Source organism: Ascaphus truei, chromosome 9 (genome assembly GCF_040206685.1).
Source record: "Ascaphus truei isolate aAscTru1 chromosome 9, aAscTru1.hap1, whole genome shotgun sequence".
In the NCBI taxonomy this organism is placed as follows: Eukaryota; Metazoa; Chordata; class Amphibia; order Anura; family Ascaphidae; genus Ascaphus; species Ascaphus truei.
Genome location: NC_134491.1, coordinates 19,201,343 through 19,227,801, shown reverse-complemented (window position 1 = coordinate 19,227,801; position 26,459 = coordinate 19,201,343). Strand labels below are relative to the sequence as shown.

At 42.4% G+C, this 26,459-nt stretch overlaps 1 protein-coding gene across 25 annotated transcripts in view; it reads right to left on the bottom strand.

Annotated features, from left to right (window-relative positions):
• The window catches only part of GPHN (gephyrin), a 295,598-nt gene that overhangs the window by 115,675 nt on the left and 153,464 nt on the right, over nt 1-26,459 (bottom strand). For 17 of the 25 annotated variants that reach the window (XM_075613538.1, XM_075613539.1, XM_075613542.1 and 14 more), the window contains exons 5-8: nt 25,832-25,926; nt 21,170-21,236; nt 15,613-15,885; nt 9,719-9,826 (exon numbers count right to left, since the gene is read on the bottom strand). In XM_075613538.1, the coding sequence (XP_075469653.1) occupies nt 9,719-9,826; nt 15,613-15,885; nt 21,170-21,236; nt 25,832-25,926 (543 nt within the window). The remainder of the gene's footprint in view (nt 1-9,718; nt 9,827-15,612; nt 15,886-21,169; nt 21,237-25,831; nt 25,927-26,459) is intronic. The other 8 variants (XM_075613545.1, XM_075613564.1, XM_075613554.1 and 5 more) reach the window with 2 other exon arrangements.

The window sequence follows — 26,459 nt, the reverse complement described above, 5'->3', positions numbered from 1 at the left end:
CAGACTATGTTGACGCCCGCAGAATGGTGATAACAGAATGCGGACACACATGCCTCTCTGAACCATGTCTTGGCCATCTCCAAGTGACAGGAGGGCCAAGTGAGAAGAGACAAGGTCATACCCCTGAGATCAACAAAATCATCTTCACATCAGGCGGATGTGACAATGGCCTAGGATGCTTAGTAGTTCAGACAACTAAGGATGATGAGTCGACTCCACTGAAGGAAGAAGGTAACCTCCTGAAGGTGCCCGACAAAGGGATCGTCCAAAAGACAATTAACAATCGGACGGTCCTCCTGCGAGCAATGGCACAGCTAAGACGTACAGCCATTCCTCTCCGCAAAATACCAAGTGGCAAAGCAGCCAACCGCCACAGCTGGCATGGCCGCAGAAGATTGCGCCCTGCAGGTGAAGCCACAGGGGCAAAAAGACTGTCCTCTCAAACGTCTCAAAAGAGACAGTCGCAGAGACATTCCACAAAAGGATTTACAAGGACAAAAGAGACGGTTCTTCGTCATGTCCAGGGAGAAAATAACCTCCTGACGCCAGTTAACAAAGAGACACAAAGGCGTTTCACCAAAATACGTGGAGACGTTCTCGTGCAAGAGAAACGTTCCGATGACCTAGGGTGCACAGCGTTCCAGACAACAAGGGACGTTAACAAACAAGCACCATCGATGGAAGATGGAGAATTCCAGAAGTTAATGGATAAGGAGCTCTTCGAGGACAGATTGGGCAGTTGGGTGACCCCGCTACCATTCCGTTCACCAAAAAGACGCCTCCCAAACAACAGAGTACATGCCATCTCTAGGCTCACTTCGTTCCGCTGCGACCTACAAAGGAAACCGGAGACCAAACATAATTTTTTGGCCTTCATCCAGAAGACATTCCTTAGCGGCCACGCAAAGCCAGCACCCTCACTGAAGGAAGGTGAAGAATGTCGGTACCTTCCATATTCTGTCCACCACCATCAGAAACCCGGTCAGATCTGGGCAACGTTCAGCTCCAATGCTCAGCACCAGGAAGCCTCTCCAAACGACGCCCTACGTATTGGGCCAGACTTGTCAGACAGTCTTCCAGGAGTGCTGATTCACAAGGAACCAGAGGCCATTACCTTCCATCAAACCCGAGGTGATGGAGTGACAGACTATCACGACTGGCACATCCACAAGGTGATGCCCTCTGTAGAGAAAACTACAGAGATAAAAGGACTGTTCTCTCACAAATCTAAGAAGAAACAAGACCAGAGACTTTTGCAAAAGACATTGTGGTGCACCCAGCTAACTTGGACCGGTGCATCCACTTGGCATCCTTTGCCAAAGAACCTTTGCCAAGGGACTTTGAAGCCAGTGATACCGGCCAGTATCACATCCTTGTGTGGACACGGACTTTCGCATTGTTTTGTAAATACGATGTTATCTTTGTCATGCATTGCACATATGTTCCACATATTCCAGTTATATAGTGGTATCTCCAGATACCAGACGGGGAGTGTCATGGAACAAGAATCGCATTTCTGTTTGACCCCCCTTCTGCTTGTCAGCTCCTTAAGTTCAACTGCATGCATTTGTACCACACACACACACCGTGCCTGTGTGATGTATCAATATGTTGCCCTTTCTGACTGTGAGCATGTAGCCAGTGAGTTGCTACAGCAACCTCTGAGATTCTTCTCAGAATGGGCTATTTTGCCCTCCCCCCGTTGGTTTCCAGATAGTCTGTCCCAAGACTATTCCCTTTACCCACATTCCCCCTCACTTCCTTTTCCACTTTGGAGACCGTGTGTACAGCACCCATCTCTGTTACACCCCCATGGCAAGGCCAATTCTTTTCACCTGCCCTTAATTACGAAGCAACAAACAGAGAAAAGAAACCTAATTTTGGGCACTCAGATACATCTAATGGGTGAGATATGAAAAAAACACTATTAAAATATTGGGGATTAAAACGAGTATTAAATGGTAGGATCCTAAATTCTGAACATGTTATGCCAGGTTCTGGATCAACGATAAAGATGACAGGAACACTCAACAGGAGTGTCCTGCAATCAAAACAGGTGGGTATAATGAAACACCTGTAAGAGTAACCAGAGGTGTAAAACTCAAATGTTAAGTATCAGTGCACATATCCTGAATACATAATAAACACAACGGCCACAAAAATAAACCCTAGCTTGGTCTGCCAGTAGCCATGAACAATAATCGTGGCACTGCGACTCCAAATATTACTAGATAGGTACTACAAGAAGTACAGCCCGTTGTTATAAGATGTAAATGGTAAAATCAGGGTAATGAAATCAAACCCAGTCACCAGGATAGATGGTTAATCCTAGGTGTGTTTGAAACTGGGTATGTAGGGGTTAATGTATTCCCCAGCCAGAAGAGTTATGGCAAATGTATGGCACTAATACATACATTAGCTACACTGGTAGAAAAAGCAGGCACAGCTCAATGTGTGGTATGCCTGTAATATCCGCAGAACCCCAGAAAAGAAAGCAATTCTGGTAATTGCTTGGGCCTTGGCCAGGATGTCTCTAATTTGAATGAATCAGTGGCAACTCCTTTTTCAGAAACAATGTGTACAACATATGCGATGGACGTCCGGCAGAACTGACACTTGTCCAGTGATATTTTTAGTCCCCTCACGCTCAACCGATCTAGTACCTTCATCAAGTGGGCCTCGTGTTTCTCCAAGGTTTTCAGAAATACTATTAGGTCATCCAGGTATACCAAAACTTCTAATAGATTCATATCCCCTACCACACGTTCCATTAGTCTATGGAAAGTAGCTGGGGACCCTGACACTCCTCGAGTCATGTGCTCAAATTGGTAGAACCAGTCTTTTCATTATCTTGCTTGCAAATAGGGATCTGGTAATATCCGCTGCAGAGGTCCAAGACCGGAAACAATTTGCTCTCGGTGAGGCATTCCAATGCATCCTCTATACGAGGCATGGTATATTGATCTGGAGCGGTCCTTTTGTTCAGTGTGCAATAATCAATGCACATTCTTACCGTTCCATTTTTCGTCCAGGCCACCACTACGCGTGATGCATATGAGCTCCAGGACTTGGAGATTATACCAGCCCCCATTAATTCCTGGAGGTGTCGTCTCACATCAGCCCGGGCAACTCTCCAGGACCTTTCCCTGAAAGGGCAAGTATCATGAAGTCGAATCTAGTGTTCCACACAATGGGCTTTCCTACATCCCATTCTTGAGTGGAGAAAACCTCTGGCCTACGAGTCCTTTTTTTCTTGCAGCCGTTTCTTCTAGTGTTCTGGAGCAAGACTTTTTCCAATATTAAACATAGCCGGGGTCAATCTTTTCCCCTGGAATTTTCTAGTCCCTGCGGGGCCCATCACTTCGGCACTATACAGGTGAGCTACCACTGTGCCTCTTCGTATCCACACATCATGAGCAGTCTTATTCCTTACTTCTACTCCATTTTCTTTTTCTGTATGGACAGCACTCTGGTCTTTACGAGTAGTCTCTACAGAGTATCCTCCATGGGGTGGACTATCTCATGACTGTGGTCCCTTCTATGTTTTGCCTTGGGATGGATGGTCAATGCCCGACCATAATCATTTCCCCCAATGGTATGGCACCATTTTGCTAATTGTCCAAAAATATTTTCATTTGTGCCAATTGTGGTCCCAGTTTATTTTTTGCTGCAGACTTCAGGGCATAGGAGGCTACCACCATCAATAGTCACTCAATTCCAGTTACTTTATTGGGAAACAAGCTTCACCACTACATACCCTACATAAGGGTAGCTGGCGTCACTGAAGCCCCACACAATCAATCCCTCCAATGGTTGCAACTGCAGGTGTTTTAGGTACCGATCTTACCAAGGCTTGAAGATGATGGATACTTGTGATCCACTATCCAAGAGGACGTTGCATACTTGTCCCTCAATCTTCGTTTTCAATCGCACTTAGAGCCCCAATAGTCCTCTGGGCAAGTGTGAAGAAGAATGATCTCTTGCTCGTGCTGTCCGAATGGAGCCGTTCTGCACCCGGGGCCCAGTATGCTCTGTCACTGGGTCCCTAGGTTGTTTCCCGAGGCAGAATGAGAGCGGATGAATTGCTTCACTACCCGAGGTAGATTCTCTCTGTTCCTGCACTGACTGGCAGTGTCTTTCTTCGCCACATCTATAACAGAAATCGAGACCTACGGTTTTGGGATCTGGATTTCTCCATGGCTTCCTCCACCACCTGGGGTTTTGCTCTTTATGGGGTGACCATCGTGCTTCTCCCCGGCTATTCGCATTAGCCACCTCTCCAATTCATCAATCTCTCTGCCTCGTCTGTGGGCTCCCTTTCTCGGCCGTTCTTCACTTGGCCTATCAGGGGTCATAAACCGTATCAGTCCTTCCCCCAGCTGCACTATCGCCTGATCCCCATTGGCTAGCAGCTGCTATGCTCTTAGCAGACCCCCTTGCGGCCACAGCACCACCTGTTCTTCCTCATTCTGTATTTCTCGTAGTAGCTCTGGAAACTTTGGGGGAGACTCTTTCTGTTCTAGGAGTCGCAAATAGAGGGTCATTAAATTGCGATATGGGAACCCTCTGATCAATTGTTCTTCCCCGGCCCAGTCCACCCGATCAGGGGTGATACCCTTATTTCTCAGTACCTTCAGTAAGGTCCCATCCAGTCTGCGCAAAAACTAATCTTCATGCTTGTACATTCCGCGGACTCTAAAATATAGTTCTCTGCTTTCCATGGCACCAAATGTATTTTCTAACGCCCTCAGGTATTCACTAGGGGGGCCAACCACATTTCGTTCTCCAACAGCCCTTCCTATGGCTAATGTGGGACACTTTAGGCTTTCTGCTACCTGGGCCTTCTTATCTTGGTCTGAACCCCCCCATTCCTGCACCATCTGCGTGGCCTGCTCTATCCAACGTTCAAAGTCATGCTCACTATGGGGAGTTGGGCTTACTCCTGAGAAAATTCATAGCCTCCTATAGTAATTATTCCCTCCTGTGGAGTGCATGGATTTTTTCATTAATCATAAGGGCCTGGGGTTTATCGAGGGCTTATCCCATAGAGGAAGTGGGTAATTCAGGGTACATCTCACTACGGAACTGTTCCATTGTGGCCCCTCTTTAGCTAGGAACTCTTGGACCTTATCTACTATGGTGAGTGCAGATACATTGCTAGGGCGCGTGGTAGGTTTACATCCCACATATCCTGATCCCTCCCCGCAGTCCTATAAGGCACCTTGGTGGGGTCAATATCTTCCTCACACATGCACAATACATATGCAGTTTTATTATTGTAGCATAATATTTTCTCCTGAATTCAGGCCCATCACCTGAAGCAAGATAAAATGGTGGCAGAAGCGTTGTGGGGTGACCGTCTTAATGACTTCTGTAACTATGCCAATGTCTGACCGTACAACTGGGAAACGTATGGTGTGTACCACACTAGGTAAATCAAAAACATAAATCTCAGCAGTGCCTTCAATGTCACCACTCTACATTTAGCTCTCAGACTTACAACTATCGCTGAGACTGGGGTCTGAGTCCCTATTAACTACTTACTGGGTCACACGTGGCCAACAGTCAGACGGCAGGAATAACACAAACACAGTGGTGGTAAGTCAACTAGTTTACCAATAAGTATTAAAGTCAGGCACCTTGTGATCCTCAGCAAAGGATCACTACACACTGTACACAAATATAACATTATCCCCAAATAGTGCTTGGGAGGGTGTGAGTCAGTGTCAATGGTGTAGTAGCCACCCAACCCTGGATATATTGACTTATGAAGGTGCACTGTGGGAGCTCGTGATGTACTGAACCTGTTGCAGAAATGTTCTTCAAAAAGGGTGCTTCGGTACCACTGTATCTTTATAGCCGTTGAGGGTCCCCTCTAGACGAAGCACCAGAGTGTGTGAAACGCGTTGCGGAGCCATTACTGTATAGGACAGACACTTCAGCTGTTCAGTTGCCACTGACCTTCCCACGGAGCCTTGAGTTGCTTTCATCTAGCCAGCTCCAACGTGGGTAGTGTTCCAGCTGTAGAGACACGGCGATCGCGGTGGACTACTCCTTACGGGTATTGCGAAAGGACGCAACCCGGAAGTAACATCGGAGTATTGCAGAGCCAGTTGGTCCCAGCGCGCGGGACTGATCTGTTAGCTCGGCGTCTACCCTTGGGTCCTGCATCAGCTTGTGTCAGACGTTCCTGTACCTTTACTACTGGATAATTTTACCTCACATGTAAGTTACTACTTGCAATTGTTATTGTATTTTTAAATATATCATCCTTTACCCTTGGTGCGCTTCTGTACCTTTGTTTTTGCATGGTTAATCCGTCGTTGGAGCTTCTCCACAGTGGATGTTGGTGAAGGAGGGGTGCCTTCACGTTACAGCAGCATCAAAAGGGGAAGAGTACATCTACTTCAAGATCGTCATTTTAGGAAGCACGAGCGCGGATTGACTGATCTCTCCCCTCCAGAGGTGCTTGATCTCTGGTCCATTCAGAAACGGTAGCTCTCAGCTCCGGTCACCACATGCACTCTCGGCAGACCTCGAAAAAACCTGGTACCATTCAGGTCCATGCTGATCTTCCCCAACATGGCTGCCACCCTTTCATAGAGGCTCCTCTCCTCGTAGTGCCTCCTTTTCCACAGCTATTATTGGCTGCTCTCATGTCCATTACCGTCACATTGGAGAGGAACTTGCCACGGGGCAGTGTAACAGTGTGTGAGATCATACACAGGGGATTACACCTATTTTCCTGAATTGGATCATTTTAACGGACAAACACTGCCCATAGAATCCCTTATATTTGTTATACTTAAGTGGAGCCTTCATCTGCCTATCTATTTTATTTATTTATAAAATATTTTACCAGGAAGTAATACATTGAGAGTTACCTCTCGTTTTCAAGTATGTCCTGGGCATAGAGCTAAGACAAATAATACATGGTTACAAATACAGTTAATTAAATGAACAGGTATACATTATATACAAGACATTGCATGCACAGTTAAAGAAAATATATATTATGTGCGTATGAAACAGTTACAGACCAGATTAAAATGTGAGACCGCCTTAGATTTGAAAGAATTTAAACTGGTGGTGGATGTGAGAGTCTCTGGTAGGTTGTTCCAGTTTTGGGGTGCACGGTAAGAGAAGGAGGAACGTCCGGATACTTTGTTGAGCCTTGGGACCATGAACAGTCTTTTGGAGTCTGATCTCAGGTGATAAGTGCTGCATGTGGTAGGGGTGGGGAGCATGTTCAGATAGCTGGGTAGCTTGCCCATAAAGAATTTAAAGGCAAGACAGGAAAGGTGAACTTTGCGCCTAGACTCGAGTGATGACCAATCTAGTTCTTTGAGCATTTCGCAGTGATGTGTGTTGTAGTTGCATTGGAGAACAAAACGACAAATTGAATTGTAGAGGGTGTCAAGTTTGCTAAGGTGGGTTTGAGGTGCCGAGCCATATACTATGTCTCCATAGTCAATAATTGGCTATGAATAATCTTAACAAGCTCCTCACCCCAATCACACTTATCACCCGAGATCTAACTCCAAAAGACTCTTCACGGCCTAAAGGTTCAACAAGAAATCCAGTCGCTCCTCCTCTTATCGTGCACCTCACAACTGGAACAACCTACCAGAGACTCTAAAAATAACCACGAGGCTAAATTCTTTCAAGGCTTCAGCTCTCACATTTTAATCTCGTCTGTAACTGTTGCATACGCCCATACTCATATTATTCATAACTGTCCTGAAATGTCTGTAAATTGAATGTATAACCTCTGTTCATTTAACGTAACCATGTATTGTCAACATAACTCTGTGCCCAGGACATACAGTTGTGTGAAAAAGAAAGTACACCCTCTTTGAATTCTATGGTTTTACATATCAGGACATGATTGGTATTATCTGTTCCTTAGCAGGTCTTAAAATTAGGTAAATACAACCTCAGATGAACAACAACACATGACATATTACACCGTGTCATGATTTATTTAACAAAAATAAAGCCAAAATGGAGAAGCCATGTTTGGCAACTTTGGGCAATAAATTATATGAAGTGATACATTTAAACATTCATTGATTTTCAGAAGAAACTAATTTAAAAATAGATACTTACGGGCTATGATTACCTTCAATTAAAACAACAATTATTCTAAAAATGCTTTATATATATATATATATATATATACAAACACAACTTTTGTTTGTGATGTCACTTATGAAACTATCAGGTATGAGAGGCTGAAGAGCACTGAAATTCATTATTAAACTCTGTCTGCTTCTCTTGGATTAGCACAACCCATTCCTCCTTCGATTTCCTAGTTCCATAGAAATACAGTACGACAGAAGTGTGATAAAAGGCAGGGGGCAAGTTTGTGCTGATTGAAGAGAAGCAAAAAGGATTAGAAATGACTCTGGAAAACATTAAGAATTACATCCTCCCCCTCCTCTGTACGTTCTTCCTACTTACCACTTTGATTGTAAGCTCTTAGGGGCAAGGGCTTATTTTCCTAATGTTACTTTCATGTCTTTAACGCTCATTTCCTGCACTCTAACCATAACCGTCTCCTTTCCGCCTCTTTCACCTCTACTGCTCTCTCGCCTTAAAACCTTTCCCCTCACTGCCCCTTACCTGTGGAACTCCCTCACTCAGTATACGCCAAGCACCTTCTTTCCCCCTCCTTGAATGAAACGCTCCAATACCTAGACTCATGACTACTGTCCCACACCCAGCCACTCCTACCAATGACAGCCATCTACTGCACTTATTCCCTCACCTGCAGTCTCTAAGTTTCTCATCATACCACATAGATTGTAAACTCTCCGGGCAGGCATTTCCTTTACTATTTTCTGATCTTATTTTTTGCACTTATCTACTATATCTTTCAGAATGTGCGTCTGTGTGTCTCATTATGCACACCCAAACTTGGAATGATTACTCTATGTATCAAAATAAGGCGAGCTTATGGTTTGGATCCTCTCGAACATTCCGTAGGGGGTGCATTCTATGAGTTATTACAGCCTCCGTATGTTGTACCTAGTAGACTGTGTGTCTGGCACGTGACATCATCCTGGTGACATCATAATGCACATAGCCTGGTGGCAGATAAGAAGAGTCTATAGCTAAAAGGTTTAGATAGAAAGCAGACCAAGAAAGAGAGGAAGTCAGTTGGCACGTGAGGAGAAAGTAAGGACGCTGAAGAAGGAGACAGAGATGGAAAAAACTGGGGACATTATAAGGTATTAAAGGAAAGTGATGGGAGGGAAAGAGATATGGGGGGGGGGGGGGGGAGAGAAGTGATGGAGACACCTGCAAAGCTGGGCTTTATGACTCCAGAGTAATTCAATCCGTTCAAAGCCGGGCACTTTAGCTAGTTGTACTATAATTCCCTGTACTGTATAGTGTCTCTTGTAAAGTGCCAAGTACAGCTGTGGGCACTATATACATAAATATATACATACATACATACATACATACATAGCGGCATATAAAGTGAAATCATGAAGTCCATTACTTGGAATCATTTAGATGATACCTTTCTTCATATATTAAATACTCCGTTATTATCTTACATGACAACATTCAGATTAAAATCTCTTAACTGGGATGGAAAGAAGGAAATTAAGCAAAAATGGGGTTATGAGAATTTTTATGGTAAAAGTAAAAACATGAGTGAATCAAGTAATACAAGGATAGATACTTATATGAATTTTCTGGTTCTTACCGGTTGTACTGCAGTGGCTGCAGCATGATGAGAACAACTGATCAAACCAGGGATGGGATGTTCACCTTTTGCCATGATTACTGCTAGGTTGGTGCAGGGGGGATGTGTCTGATGAATAACACACAATGAGCTACTGTATGAATATGGTCACAAGAGAACATGAAAATACATGCAAAATAATTAGAATGACAAACATGGGAAACACAGAAAGATGTGATTTTTCCCTTAAGAAAAAAATCTTCAGTAAATATAGCATGCAAATTCCAGGTATTTTCTAAGATGTTTGATGTGTAAGCATCATAAAGAAGCAATCCCCCACCCCCAATTCCTGGAAGTTCGAGTTGAGCCGCGCAGTTCCTAGCTCTGAGGATCCCACGATTCCATTTACCTTTTTTATGAGCTGGTAAAAAAAAAATTAAAAGAAAGATGGGCGACGAGATCATCCAATAGGAAGCCGCGATGTCATGTTTTAATGACACTTACCGATTTCTATTGGCCCGTTGGAGTGGATGGAGGCCATATTGATTTCCCAAATGGGACCAGAAACTCCAACACACAAAAAGGTAAATATGTCAGGGACAAAATGGTCCCCTGAGCTAAAAACAGCGCGGTTAATTCCTGGGAAACCCACCCCTTCCGATTGTAGTGATAACAACAAAAACTTTTGAGAAGGAGGGATTACTGCTTTAATGACTAACATTGTACATGGGGCTTCAATATGTAGAATTTTGTAACCTAGCCCCAATTACCACCAAAGTAACTTTCTTGAGTATGTGTTGCCCCTGTAAACGTGGCCTGTGGGTTGTTCTCAAGGACTGAACTGAGGGGTCCTGAAATAGTATATGATGCAGTCAACACATGCTTAAGCTTCTGTGAAGTACATAGAAGTGTCCATTCTGGAAACAACTTATTCATTACTGAAACAGTAGGGGCATGAATGGAACAGCCAATCAGAACAAGAATGCCAGGGACGGACACAACTTGAACTGCAGAGGGGTAGCAATTACTGAATAATACTCTTAGATTTGGAAGATGCTATGTTTGTGCGGCAAATAGTGATTAATGGGCAGATTACATAGGCCAAATGCCTTTGCCTGACATCAGTATCTGTTACTATGCATTAATATGGTGCAAGTTCTTATATAAAATGTAGGTAATATAATAGCAGTGTAGACCCATCATCCGTTATTTTCATACATTTCATATAGAAGACAAACGACAACTCATGTGGCCATATAATCAAGGTATCATAATGACTACATAGCATCTGCATGTTATACCCATCGGATGTAGAAGTACTTTAATTCAGAAATAGTGATTTTACAGATATCGTTCAATTGAGCAACATCTTGTGGTTGCTTTATTTGCATATATCATCCTATTGGGGGTATTTAAAAAAAAATCTATTTGCTTCACAAAACAGCATCAGAATTATCCCAAAGATATATGGCGCGGTATTGCTGCACCAAGGGGGCATCAGGAAAGCTGGTGAATGATCCGCCCTCCAGATTCAAATGTAAATAAGGAAAGTGCTGATGTTTCCATTTTCCACCCTGTCCTTATTAGAGAGCCAATAAAGATAAGGGGAGCTGGTGAGGGGAGGGGCGACTTTGCCTGTGCAAACTCTTGCTGAACACACAGAGACAGATGAAAGGGAGCAGCCAGAGGAAATCAACCCCTTCCCAAGTCTCAGCTCACCAGAGTTACAAACCAACACTAAAAAGGAGATTAAAAAATACTTATAGGTGTCAGATATGGAATTGTTTTTTAAAGGCCTCAATCACCCAGATAACCCCCTTAAAAATGTCACTGCCATTAGTTCACTTTGGTCCTAAGAGGGATTGCACCTTTAAAATTATTAGTGTGCATCTAATGCAACACCAACCACTATTCAAGTCACTATTATGGCATAAGCCTGTAGATGGCATTGTAACAATGCTTGTAGCTTGGGGTTTATAAAGCCGAGGATGATCATTCACAATCTTGTCGGCCACAATTCTGTGGATTGCCAGATCAAATGGGAGCCAAATAGTCATCAGAATCTCCATGGCGCCCACCTATACAGGAGCACTTGAATTAGATAAAGCAGTGGTGAAGCATACATACTTGCCAGGTTTCTATATGAGGGACACACCACAAGCCCTGCCATTACATACAAGCCTGCTTGATGCAGCTAAATGAAGTACTGTAGATGAAAGATACCCAATGTCCTCCATAGGAAGGTTTAGTGCCAATATGGTGATGGTAAGATGCCGGTTGGCTGCCCCTGAAATCATATGGCAAGGATTGAGTGTGTCAGCTCCTTGGTCTAATATTGTAATTTACCGTGTTGCCCTGTAATTCTGTTCCCCTTATACTGTCCCACATAGGGTTATGAGCTAGAAACCGTTTGTGCAGGGTTAACTATGTAAGCCCAGTGGGCCAGTTAAGGCATTCTATGTTGTATTCCCTTTGACTCATGGTCCCGTAGCTGCCTGTGCAAGCTTATAAGTGGGTTGCCTTGTATGGGTGGCCCCTTATGAGAAATAGCTGCAGGGTAGAGCCTTCTGGAACACGAGGAAAAAGGTGGATATTTGGGGGCAAACAGGGTTAACCTGTATTGCCTGCCAGCAAGGTATGAGAACTGGGTGTAGGAGGCTTGTATGCTAACGCAGGTTTTAGAACACCCACTTGCAGATCCCAGTTTTAGAGTGTCAGCTCTAGGGATCAAATGTTACTGTTACTGTATTGGGTGTAGGGGCTGGTGTCCTAGAACAGGTTTTAGAGCCCAGTTTGAAGACCCCTTGTTTTAGGTCCAAATTGTAGAGTGCTAGCTCTAGGGATCAAGTTTCAGAGTTGCTGCGTTTTAAAACTACAATGCCTTGTGTGTTTCTCCTGTGAGGAAAAAACAGTTTGGTGACAAAAGGCTGCCAGAGGTAGACTAGCATAGCAAAAGAAATTCAGGTTTGTTGCACATGGTGAGGAGGAAAGGCTGTGAACAGGATATCTGAAGTAGAAAGCCTTTGTTCCAGCTAAACACTGCGGAACCTACCCAGCGGGAGGTATGGGGCAAGCTTGGATAACGGTTGCTAGATGCCAAACTCATAGGCATGATTTCCATTGGCAAGTTTTGAATTTTCCCCTCCTATCATTGAATGCTCAACCACAATCCATGCTCTAATTGGCTGCCAGCCCCCCCCCCCCTATGTATTAGATAGGCAGCATGCCCTGTAAATGGGAGAGCAGTGTAGCAGATAACTCTCTTTCTGTTGGAAATTTGAAGAGACAAGCAGCTGCTGGCAGGCCTCTCAAAGGTGCTTCTGAGTGAAAGAGCTATTCACACCGAGAAGCATGGAGAGGCCTAGCCAGCAGGCTGGAACCAACCGGAGTAGACTGGGTAATGCCTTTTGCTGAAGCAGGAGTCCTGCAACAAGGAAAGGGCTAAACCTCAAACCCCAGACCCCAGTAAGTGTGTATATTCTCTGTATTTTGTATTTCTGTGTGTTTCCGATGTCTTATGCAAATAAACCTCAATTTATTTCACTGCCTTCTTTTGCCTTGTGATTGATCCCTTAAATATAAATGTGTTAAAAGACCTGGTCTACTGTGACACCCCCAATAAAATTGAGGAAAACACAAACTGATAACATATAAGGTAAGGTTTTCCATTGCATCCTTACTCTGCTCTGTGTAAAAATACAGTATGTGCTCTATGGGGGCAGCTATACATAGTTTTGTGACCATTCCCAGCTTACTTTGCATTTTTTTTCAGTTTCTGTCATAAACAAACATTTGTATATGTGCGAGTTGTCAAGAATCTAGCAATCTACAAATATTGCAAAACTGCGATCACATTTCGGGAAGGTCACTTAAATATTCTCAAACTCAGGCATGAAACTTGATCCCAGAGTTAGATTTTGGGATTTGGTATCACTGACGTTTGCCTTTTTACTGATTTTTTTAAAAAGTGGTTAATGTACAAAACGTATCAATGTGTAAGATGTGTCCAGATGTTTCAGCCATGTCATATGCATTCTACAAATTTGCAGCAAACAAGAATAAATTGAGTATATTACTACGGTTCCTACTTAATATGCTACATAGTGGTCTTCACTTGGGATGGAAAATTTAGGACCATATTGCTTAAGCGGTGTTACTCCATAAGTAACCTTCTAGCACCTGAAGACTCCTAATGGCCCATTCACTTGAATGGGCTATAAAGTGTATTCTAGCATTAGAAGGTATATTACGGAGCAGTACTTCTTAGTAAAGAACGACCTTAAAATGTATGAAATTAATGGAGTTTAAATCTTCCACAGCAAGGGGGAGATGGCTTCACAATTTGTTGGATAGGAGTCTACGGCTTTTATACTTGCAAGGAGAAGCAACATTGTGTTTTCTTTAAAAGCGAGACCTGGCATTACCAGCCAGTGGTAAAAATGTACAATGGGGAAACTAAAAATATGTCATATGGGTTTGTGAATATGGGATGAGGGACAAGGTTAAAAATCAATACATATTTATTTACAAATCTACAAACAGGAATGATAAGATGGTGAACCATAATGATAAGTTTGTTGCAGCAAACACGCACTACTATTATACGTTATATTTAAGACTACATGAAATACAAGGTAAGTAACAGTAACAATTAACAAAGAATGTGTATGTCTAAGTAACCGTAATTATGATGACGTGCCATGGAATGACATTCTAAGATGTTTTAGAGCAACACAGTCTAATATGGTAATTAAATATGAATGCATATAAACACCAATAAAACAGTAGCATATTTATATTTATATAAAACCATAAACAAATATATAAAATCATTAAGGGTCATATTTACTAAGCAGTCTTCTGCCATAAAGCACCACTAGGCGTTGAAAAGCAAGTTCCACCGCAGTCAAGTCAGCGGGCTGTAAGGTGTCTTCCAGCGCCAGAAAGTGTCAGTCCATATGGGTCTATATGGCTACTGCAAATTTAGATGCTAGTATGGTATTTTATGCCACCATATAAGGCAAAAAAAAAAAGGTTCTTTCAATTAGTAATTTTAGCTGCTGACCATGTGTGTTCTTTTCTCAACCATCAACATAATGTATTCCATAATAATTCACCCTGCCCAACAAACAATAATTATATATATATATATTTTTTTATATATACATACATACACACACACACACACACACACACACACACACACACACACACACACACACACATATATATACACACACACACACACACACACACACACACACACACACACTATAGCTTTGAAGTAGAATTGTAAACCGTTTGCATCCAATTCCAAATCCTATGTTTGACTGCAAGATTGTCAACTCAGCCCTATTATTCTTAGCCTTGAAACAGTTTTTATGTAAAAATTTGCATCTGGTTCACCTACATAGCAATTATCCAGATTTTAACTAAATGGAACCATCTCTAAATAGATGTCTCAATGACATTACTTGTGTTGGTAGAAATTAAAGCAGCTATCTCCCCTATTTCCTTTGTTTTTTTTTTTTTACAGAACCTGAGGTCTCATTGAGCTGAACTGCGATATGTGCCAGTGTTGATGGTGTCTTCTGGCAAATCAATATGGCTGCCACCCAAGCCTCACTTACACTGGCCAACAAGAAGCTGCAATGTCATGGGAGGATAATATTGCTGCTACCTATAGGTGGACCCAGCTGTCATGTATGCCATCTTTGTGTACCTGTGCTTTTACCAGCACATAAAAAGTAAATATCACGGGAATGGGGGGGTCCCCTTGACCTCAGCTCCGGGGACCCCACAGTTCTGATTCTGTAAAAAAAAATGTTTTCAAAATCCAAGACCATGAAGATTGCTGCTTTAACCAAGGCGACAAAAAGCTTGCTAAACGGAAATCAAAACCCTCCCAAACTAACCTTTGCCGCGATCGTGGCTGCGGTGATGTGCGAACAGGAACCATCTTCAGTTGATGCAACTCCACTGTCTTTCTTTTCTTCCTCCTCTTCTTCACACTGCACACCTTTGTCTTCTGTCTGTTTGTGAGGACTCGTCGTTGGCGGAGGAGAGAGGGGAGGCGGCGGTGATGGCAGGTCTTCTAACTCATCATGAACTTCTTTTACTTTTACAATAGCGTCCCTCAAAAGGTCTATGGCATGAGGTAGGGCTGGCAGTATAAATTGAAAGCATTCCTGTACCCATAAAAAAATAAAAATAAAAATAAACTTTTTTTAATTTATTTGTCATTATACTTTCTATTATTCTTAGATGTTAAAAAAAATCTATTAAAAAGGTTAAAAGTACAGTCCGTAACTACAACGTTTTCTCCCTGATAAAAAGAAAATTATGTTCTACAGTTGATCAAAATCAGCGCTCCTCAACAGCGTAATGGAACATTTATGAATAGAAATGCCAGAAGAGGATTTCAACTTAAATATTTAAAAATCATGAACATTTTTACAAAATAACAGTACTTATAGCATCTGCACCATATATTTTCATACCCGAAATGTGAAAGTAAATTTTGGTGTAATATATTACACTTCGCTGCTTGAACTGTAATGAAATCAGCAGGAGTATATTTTCCACAAGGGTCATGTAATCAAACGCCACCACTGGGACATTGCTTCAAACACCGGTGCAAATGACGTCATTTTGCCTCTGCGTCACTTTGCGTCAATGTATCAAGATGCTTTGATCTTGTGGCAGTGCACATTTTGGGAAGTGGTTGTAGGAGGAGTTAGGGGATCAGACAGTCAGTACCATATTTTGAGATGTAACAAAATGTGCACCTATAGCTGGAACAGATTTCCTTTTCTGCGAGTCCAAATAAATCTGCAAGGTCCGAGATGGAGTTATACAGTGATCCTATCAAACCGGCGCCAAATGCAAGACGCAAAATTGTCAAGCGACTGGAACAAATTGATGCAGTTTATGGCATTAAATTAGTGCCACAGACATTACAGGACCGTAACAATGTTATGACTTTGTAACAATCACATGGTCACGACCCAACCAAGATATTGTGAATGGAAGAGGAAGTCATCTACTTCCAAAAGTGATGTAATTTAGAGAACATCATAAAAAACAATTCAGTAAACATAATAAGGTCATATTGAAGGCGAATGAATTGTTGTGACCCCCTCTACTGCAATGAGGGCAAAGGGAAGACAAAATGGTAATGATCCTATTGGTTGAAGCATCTTCAGAACACTTGCTCCTTCTTAACTCAACAGGCACCTTAGGAGCTGTGTATATTAAAACGTGAAAAGAACTGCTTAAAGACAGGTGTCCACCCAGTTTACAAATCTTCAAGAAATGCATACGTAGACTATGGGCGTTACACAAAATTAACTCTAAATCAAGATGACGGAGATGTACAGATTTTCTGTGAAGAACTGAGGAGACATCTCTTATTTGTGAAGCTATCTGATACTGGGAGGCTGAAGTGCGCGGAGATGCCATTTAAATCTCTCATTATTCAGCAATAGCACCGGCCTGCCCTTTCTCCTTGCTGTCCTTGTATAAAACACCAGGTGAAGAAGAGAACCCGACAGGTGTGTGCTATTTCACAAGCAGATACCATCAAGAAAAAAATATCAATGTACTTAAGATTTCATTTTTATACATACTAAAATCAATGACTACAGAGAAGAATAAAACCCATTTAGTGTTACCAGTCAAGAAAAAGACGAGAGGAAAAAAAGCTCACGTGTGGCTCAGCAATAAAGCATAGAACCACATTTGTGGCTGATCTGTTAATTTTCACGGACCAAATTCACATCCCACGACATGCATTGTGCTAAGCTTTAAATAGCAGGGAACAACTTCTGAAAGGACTGTGGTGATTGACAGCTCTGCCACCAATGCAGCCTTTCCACTGCTTGTCACTCCGAATGTTTCACGTCTCACTGATGAGTGGACAAGTGGATTTTTTTTAATCTTGAGGATGTCAATGCATTATTTTAGAATTCCTGATGTTGATTACTCATGGATATAGATCTAGAGATGAACAGAAAGCCTTTACACAAGTTCACAAACTGGGCAACTTTTTGGCATGCATTGGTTGCCAAAAATGGCCACCTATGAACATGTTACTTAAAAAGCACTTTGACAGCAACATTTATAAATATTTTGCCAACACATGTTGGCAATTTTGGGGGAAATAAAATAAAAGTATCAACTTTGCATGTTCTTCTAAAGCGCACATCTACAAACACAGTCAAAGCTATAAAACAAACATTGTGGTTTAAACCAAAAAATGGGTGAGACCAACCATTATATCATATTGATTAAACTGTGATGGTGACTTCAATTAGAGTTTCGGTGTAATAGTGCCCTAAACAGCACTATCCCAGTTTAATGAGTAACCCCCATAGATACAAATTATTAACCATGTTACAACTGGTTCTAATTCTGTTCATCTCAGAACGAGGGATGGCTGAATCAGCCTTACAAGGATTTGAAAAGGGTTTGCCAATATGTTCGAGGCACTTTAAACAGCTAAGCCATCACCCTTGCTGCCATCACTTTAATCCATGACAATGACAGAGAAATACTGCAAGTTATTAAGAAAAGTTCACAAATGATTAATTGGCACTTCAGTAACAAATGTAAATTTTATCCACACCCACATGAACAAAGCAATATATATTCACACGTTAGGCTCGTTCATAACTGCCTACAGTGAACCACGTTTGCAATTATTTTACCTATATTGTTTGAAAGGTAATGTTTATCCTCAGGCACTACAATGTACATGAGAAATTAATTAAGAAAAGTGAAATCCTAGTGTATAATATCATAAGCAGAACTTTGGCAAAAAAGGATATGTGAAGTTGGCATGCTTTTTTAAAGCATAAGAAAATGCTTTGAAAAACCGTAATTAGTGGAATTTTTACTACAGGCAGAATTAGACATTTCATATTACGGAGAAATGATTTATTGGCTATCAAATCTTCATTTATATTTCAGCCCACGGGAAACAAAGAATGTCATCAACGTCACTACTCTCCTACCAAATGTGTAAGCTGGGGGGAAGAACACATAGATTGCAGCGGAAGAACAAAATAAATATTGAATACATTTTTACATTCTCTGTCCAACACACTCTCTTTTGCAGGGTGAAATCAAAGCGGAGTAGTAGGTCACACATGTCCTTTGAGGGGCCAATAAGGGTTTATAGGAGCAGTCCACCCCCTGAACCCCCTCCCTCCCCATTTTTTTTCCCATGGATGAAAATCAGGGTTTCCCCAGAGTTAGACCGTGTTCATTTCAGATCTGGGGACCCCGTGCTTCCCGAGATAAATAACAGAAGTGGTAATGCCGGTACTTCAGCATATTTAAATGGCAACCATGGGGTCCCCGGAAGGGTAACAAATGCCATACAGCTCCCATTTATATATAATTTTTAAAAAAGAGGGTAAACAATTTAAAGAATAAAAAAAACATCAAGGGGGCTGCTCCTTTAATGTAATATTGCAAAATTTAATTATATCATCACACTTGAAATCCCCAAGGGGCTTCATTGACGGGGCGCCGAAAATTTACAGATGCCGAGCAGTGTGGACAATTTGATGGAAACATACATCAAAATGACTAGCTGTGACTTTCACATCCTGCATATGATATGCATTAAATATAACCACAATACATTTCTTTTAGAGATATATTTATCCAAACCTAAAACTGATCTCTATCTTCCCTATTTCTACTTATGTACATAACAAATAACCAAACTGTAAGCACACCAACAAGAACAAAGAGGGGTATGTCTGAAGCGGAATGGGACATTTGGTTGTGGCCGTTTTGCCGCTACTTAATCACCGACGGTGTTCGGCAACAGACGGACCCTACGCCGCAACCGATCCACAGCCGGAATCACCGCCGCCAACCGCATCGAAGGTAAGTTGTTTTATCACTGTAGGGGGTTAATTGAAGGGGTTTTATTGCTCAGGGTAGGGGGTTAATTTAAGGGTTTTAGCGGTTAGGGTAGGGGCTTTTAGGGTAATAGCTTATGGTAGTGGGTTTAGGCCCTTACCTTGGTGGCGAAGGAGCCGGCGGCGGGTTGAGTCGCGGCAAAGCGCCGACAGTCACCTGGTCGCACCTAAACAGCTGTGGCCAAATGTCCGTGTCTAAAGGGGCATTAAACTGATGTAATTGGTGTCAATTAAAACAAATATATAATCACCACGCTTCTCCATGTAAGGAGCATGCAGCTGGCGAAGGGATTGGCCATACAAATGTGAAAAACAGAAAGTGAATCCCTGCACTTCTTCCTTTGGGATAGCAATAAATGTGGAATACATATGGTGTAAAAATCTATAAGATAAAGGAGACTTTTGGTTACATCCTTTGATCAGGGAGAGGGAGCGGCTCAGTGAGTAACGACACTGACTGGCACTGAGAGCTTGAAGCAGGGGAGCCTGATTCAATTCCCGGTGTCGGCTCCTTGTGACCTTGGGCAAGTCACTTTATCTCCCTGTGCCTCAGGCACCAAAAACGTAGATTGTAAGCTCCACGGGGCAGGGACTTGTGCCTGCACAATGTCTCTGTAAAGCGCTGCGTACAACTAGCAGCGCTATACAAGAACATGATATTATTATTATTATTATCATCATCAAATAATGCCAAGCCTGCTAACAACGTCAAGGTAAGTCTCTATAGCAGGGACCTTGACGTGGTTAGCAGGCTTGGCATTATTTGATCAAAGGATGTAACCAAAAGTCTCCTTTATCTTAATAGATTTTTACACCATATATATTTATTCCCCATTTATTGCTATCCCAGAGGGAGAAGCGCAGGGATTCACTTTCTGTTTTTCAAATTGGTGTCAATTTTACAGTATGTTGCGTTCCTTTGCAGTGTTCGCTACTGCCGCTGCTCAATGGGAAGCCCCTGGGGGCATGAAAATGGTGTCCAGTCCGGTGCTATTAAAAGGCATCCTTACACAAGTAAGGAGTACGGTGATGTCAGACGGGAGCGACTGGGAGTATGAATCCCACAGGTGTGAAGCACATACTGCATCATTTTAATACATATCCCACCAAGTGCCATGTATGCAGGTATATGGAGAGAAGCTTGTCATTTTCCACCGGTGATTGTAGACCAAGACTGTGTTTATAATATAAAAAATGCCCTAGGTAGGTTAAGTATCAAAGTTTACTTGCTGCATAACTGGACTAATACTTGACCAAAGGTTTAACAATAAACAAAAACATTTCCTTTCAATTAATTTTATTTTAGATCCATCTTACATGTTGTTCTGCTCCAATATGGCACGTGTTTTGAAACAGATGTTCCCTACAACTTGTTATTTAACACAGTAGCACAGGGGCGGCCAACTCCAGGCCTCAAGGGTCCCCAGCAGGTCAGATTTTATGGACTTCCCTGCTTCAGCACAGGTGGCTCAATCAGTGGCTCAGTCAACGAGACTGGCTCTGATTCAAAAGACTGGAACAGTGTACAAAGACTTACCTGTGACCCTTTCTTGCTACCTGGTAAGTTGATAATAAGAGTTTTCCCTCGGATTCCACACACAGGTCTGGAAAAGAAGACATGTGAAGACATGAATCCATACTAACCTTTGGTTTTCTCCAAATCATAGAACAGCAGAGAGGTCATGTGGTACAAACACAATGGAATTCTGCACATGATTATATGAAGAGAGTGCATATTTGGCAAACATATTCAGATTTGATGTACAAATCCATATGCAGGGCATTTTCATGACTTCAGAACAGAGGCTTGACATCCAAACAAATACCACGTTGTTGTTTCCTGCATAAAGCAAAACTGTTGCAAAACATACAAAGCATTTCCACAGATACTATATGCCAAGTAAAATTCATGCATCTCTGAATCATTATAAACCAACCACGTAATTCATGTATGGATGGCAAGTGTTAGAGGAAACTCCTTACAGCTCCTATATTTTTTAAAATTCTAACCTTACTGTGTTATACTACACTTATTTTAGCGTTCTGAAGGATGTCATTGAAATTGACACCTAATATATTATGCAAGCAACACAAATATGCCAGACTTTCCAAAAGCCTACTCTTCCCTTTCCCATCGGAAACTATATGCAGCAAGACATGGGAGGTGCAGGTAACAAGAATGAAATAATCTGCTCCAGATGTAGAACTCCAGTGAGGAGCGATGCAGCACATCACAGTATCAGAATCCATGCCTCTCTCCCCAAACCAGCAGGCATGGCGTCCAAGTGGGGAGGGATGACGCCACAGGAGATTTAATAAACTGCTACCTTGCGTCTGTTTTCACCCAGATGGATATTTTACAGATTGTGTGGAATTTCTAAAAATTGTAACAGGCCTTTAATGTAATACCCGAACAGTCAGAAATAAGCAACTGTAGTAGACATGTTAAACCAGAGAATACGAGAACTTGAAAACCTATGCAGCTCTGCAGCCTTGGATGTATTTTACACTTGAAGAAACTATGCAACCGCCATTGGAGTACCCTCCTTGTATGAAGTATAAGAGGCCTCCTTTAAACGTTTAAGGCGGTTACAGGTGTACAGGAGAAAGGTCATACATATTACTATTAAACAGTGTTAAGAGAAGCTGAACATTTGTTGAACTCATAGATGGCACAGTTTCACATGTGTTTATGTTAACCGATTTTAGAAAACCTACAAGGAAAAACTGCATAAATAAACAGATTCTAAAAGAATATGCAACAAAACAATAGAGGTCTATTCCCAGGTCAAAGTCCTCATTATGCCAAGGTCCCTCTTAATTGAAGTTCTGGAGGGCTGAATAAGAAAGTTTCCTATCCTGAAACCTACTTGAATGCCCAAAGAAATTAGACCTTTCAGAGTGAGAGCCAGGCAACCAACCCTTGGTCACTTAAGCTTGGATTAAACACCTGATGAAGGTAGAAGGAAATAATTGCTTCAGAGATGAGACACCGAAAACCAACACCATAGATGAGAATTCGAGCAAGCTACTGAGGGAGGGTCCCTTTTGTGGCCTTTAATGGGGTTCCTATACCAGCTCTCTGAGAGGTGGAAGCCGGACGCAAGCCACACTGATGTCAGTAATTACCCCTCTCATCCTCTCTCCAAGGCTGATCACATCATGTCCAAGGCTGAGTTGAGGAGTGGAGTTATTTTGTGACTTCAATTTTAGGAAAGATAAGATACTTGAGAAAAAAACATTTCCACCCTGTTAAACAGCTTATTTATTGCTTATAGCATTTATTAACACAGTCCTAGAGAGCAGGTCAATCAGGCTACGCTCCCAACAATACCACACATGCCAAAAGATGTCAGTACCTGCTCTGCATTAAAGCAAAATTCTCTTTCCTTGATACATACTATAAACACAAGTGTCTTCAAGGATGACATTAACAACCCCAAGTAGAGGATTTAAGGGAGACACAGGGTATACGTGGCTCTGAGCTTGTATTGAGTGTTCAATATTACCACAGATTATGGTATTCTTAGCGGACAATTAAGAATAGAAAGAAATGCACAAATGAAAGACCGCAACACAGTGCACAGTTACAAGTACTAGTTATTAAGGATGGGCAGTTCGGTAGTTCCATAATCCAACCCCTCAGATAAGGTGGGAGGGGGGGGGAGAAGCGTTGGATTCCCTGAATCCAACAGTTACAGTATGGGCTCTTGCAGTTTAACCCTGGTCGAAATGTGGATCTGTAGAGACAAATCCGAGGTAGAAATTAACACAAAAAAAACATTCCTGCCTCTGATCCGGGTCCCTTACTCCCACACCTCACCATTTGATGCCCCTCCACCCTGTCTGTCTTGGAGAGGATGGGAGATCACTGGTGGTCAAGGATGGAGGGGCCCCCAGATATACCCCCCTCCCTCACTCCCTGCAGTTGTATTCTCCCTCTGTCTCCAGTTGGGGCTGCCGACTGACACTGGGTGTCCAACCATCAGATGACGAGGGGCCAGAAGGAGACAGGAGATGGGTATAATCTGCAGGTAACCTGTGTACACCTCAATAGTTTCCAAGTACAAAAATAAAAAAAAAACAGCGTTTTGGCAAAACCAAAACACGAACATTATTTTTGAACCAAAACCACAACACGAAAGAAAATTTAGAACCAAAACACCAATGAAAGTGACCATCCTCCCCAAGTATCCTTTTTATGAATTACGTCCAAAAAGTAGAGCAAACCAATATATGACGCTTTAGTACAGTAATTAAATAGTAATATAATAAAAACAGAGATCGTCAGGCAGTAACTTATCTTCTATAGTGCACTTAGGCATTATAGATGAAGTAATCATTATAGATGAAGTAAACAAATAAACATGTATGCTACATAGCACAAGACTAGTCTTCCATGGTTTCCCCTGACCATGCTTTAGGTCAGCCGTGCTCAACTCCAGTGCTCGAGACCCCCCAACAGGTCAGGTTTTAAGGCAATCCCTGCTTCAACACAGGTGGCTCAATCAGTGGCTCAGTCAAAGACTGAGCTTCTGATTGAACCACCTGTGCTGAAGCAGGCACTGATTGAGCCACCTGTGCTGAAGCAGGGATATCCTTAAAACCTGGGGGTCTTTAGGGCTGGAGTTGAGCACCCCCGCTTTAGGTAAGCAGTATTGCAGTGTTACTTTCACTCCCTATCCTTGCTATTAAGCTGCAAGAGTGTTTCTGTCCCCATAGCTACAAATCATGTTATCCCTCTCAGAGGCTTGCAGATTACCTTCCTCCCTGCTGTTTTTCTAAGGGACAACCGCTAAAGAAGCGCTGACATGCAGAATTATAAAATGGCCCCTTATAAACTGGGACAACCAAAACAGCTGACTGCATAACAACTGTTCATTACACTATTATTGCACTGCGGAAATGGTTTATAGTTCTGTTTAAAACCATAAATACCCAAACGCCACAGCAATGTAACCATACGATAACAAAACATTGTTCCAACCACCTTATTTGGGACAAAACGTGTTTCCATAAAAATATAAACCGGATTTTTAAATAAACAAGTTGAAAAAGTAAAAAAGTATTAGAAAAGGTGAAGTGACACGGTTCTCTTTACGGCTGCACTTATAGTGTCTGGTGACGGCGACACAACGTCGCTCCAAAACAAATCCATTGACTCCGTTGCAAGCGCTTATAGTAAGTGCGACGGAGCGACCAAAAATGTTGAAGCCGGGTAAATTTGATTTTTTTAGAGACAGTCGCCACATGTGACTGTCTCTAAACCAATCAGAGAGTGCTGCGCGCCCACTTCGTGACGTCACTGGCCTTGTTGCTAGCGACGTCGCTTAAAACTGAAGTATAACTTTCGCTAGTGGCGACGGGTGACGTCATCGGTCGCGTCGCCGGCACTATAAGCGCAGCCTAAGAGCGCAATGCCTCCTACGATCAAACTGTACTAATGGCGGTGAAGGTCACATCATTTTCTTTTATATACCAAAATCGGACGCCTGTATTTTTAAATAATTGTACATATTTTTAAACACAATGAGCTTAGACTTGGAAGGGCTTCGATGTCCTCTGGCTACTCCCTTTTGTCTGATAGCCAATGAAGATAAGGGGAGGGGGGGAGAGGCAGGCTATCTAATAAGAGCAAGGTGGAGCTCCACTCAAGTCCTCAAGCCCTACCAACAGGTCAAGTTTTCAGGATATCCCTGCTTCAGCACAGGTGGCTCCACCAGCCTCTGATTGAGCTACCTGTGCTGAAGCAGGGACTGATTGAGCTACCTGTGCTGAAGCAGGGACTGATTAAGTCACCTTTGCTGAATCAGGGATATCCTGAAAACCTGACCTGTTGGAGGGGATTGAGGACTGGAGTGGAGCACCCCATGGTTAAGGGAACCACTTGATTGACAAACACACCCTCATTCAGAAGCCCCTAAAACTGCAATTTGTAAATAATTACCGAATGAACGCAAGATGACAAATACTTGCCTGCAGCATGGTAAGACACGTTGAAGGATAAATTTGATTGATAAATGGTTTACAACAGCTGTTTTTTTTTGGGGGGGGGGGGGGGAGGCTGGCTATGTGGGATTGCACCTTTATTGCAATAGTCAGCTTTACAAAGACCTGTAATTCCTGGTATACCTTGGCAGCAATTAAATCATAAGCAAAACAGCAAACACGTCCAGCAATATTTACACGGATTCCTTACCTAGAGAGCATACCCAGGGGAGTAACATTGAGCGATCCCATTAGCATTGCCAAGGCCATTCCGGGGGCTTCCCGTTCTATTACTTCTTTAGTGGCCTGAAAATAGAAATTATACAGTTAATTCAACTTGCCAAGCGGAGGGGAAAAGAAGCGTATCTGCCGAGGATAACAGGAATTTGACCGATATTTCCAGTGAGATAGAGGGTGATTAAAGCTTTTTATAGCTGCAGACCAAGCAATATCCTACGTGTGTTTTTTTTTTTTTAAATAAATCCGTTCAGTACTATGAGAAAATACTTGTAGCATTTTTTTAAAAACAACTCTGAATGACATTTTTTTATGTATTATAATGTAACAAGCATTTTTGGTTTCTATAGCACCCATTTACAAAGTCACACCCCCTTCCTCTTCAGAAACAGGCTCTGGCCCGCCCATTTTTGAGCCCTGCCCTCTCTCTAGCAGTGCACCAATTGTATCTAGTGACTGCCTGGTCACATGATCTTCCCCACAGAACTTTGCATCTTGGGTCCTCTTCTGCTACACTGACAGCCATTTAGTGAACATCCGAGCCGAATCTTCGCCGATCGATCGGCAACTTAGCCAATGACTTATTATTATGTGGATTGTAT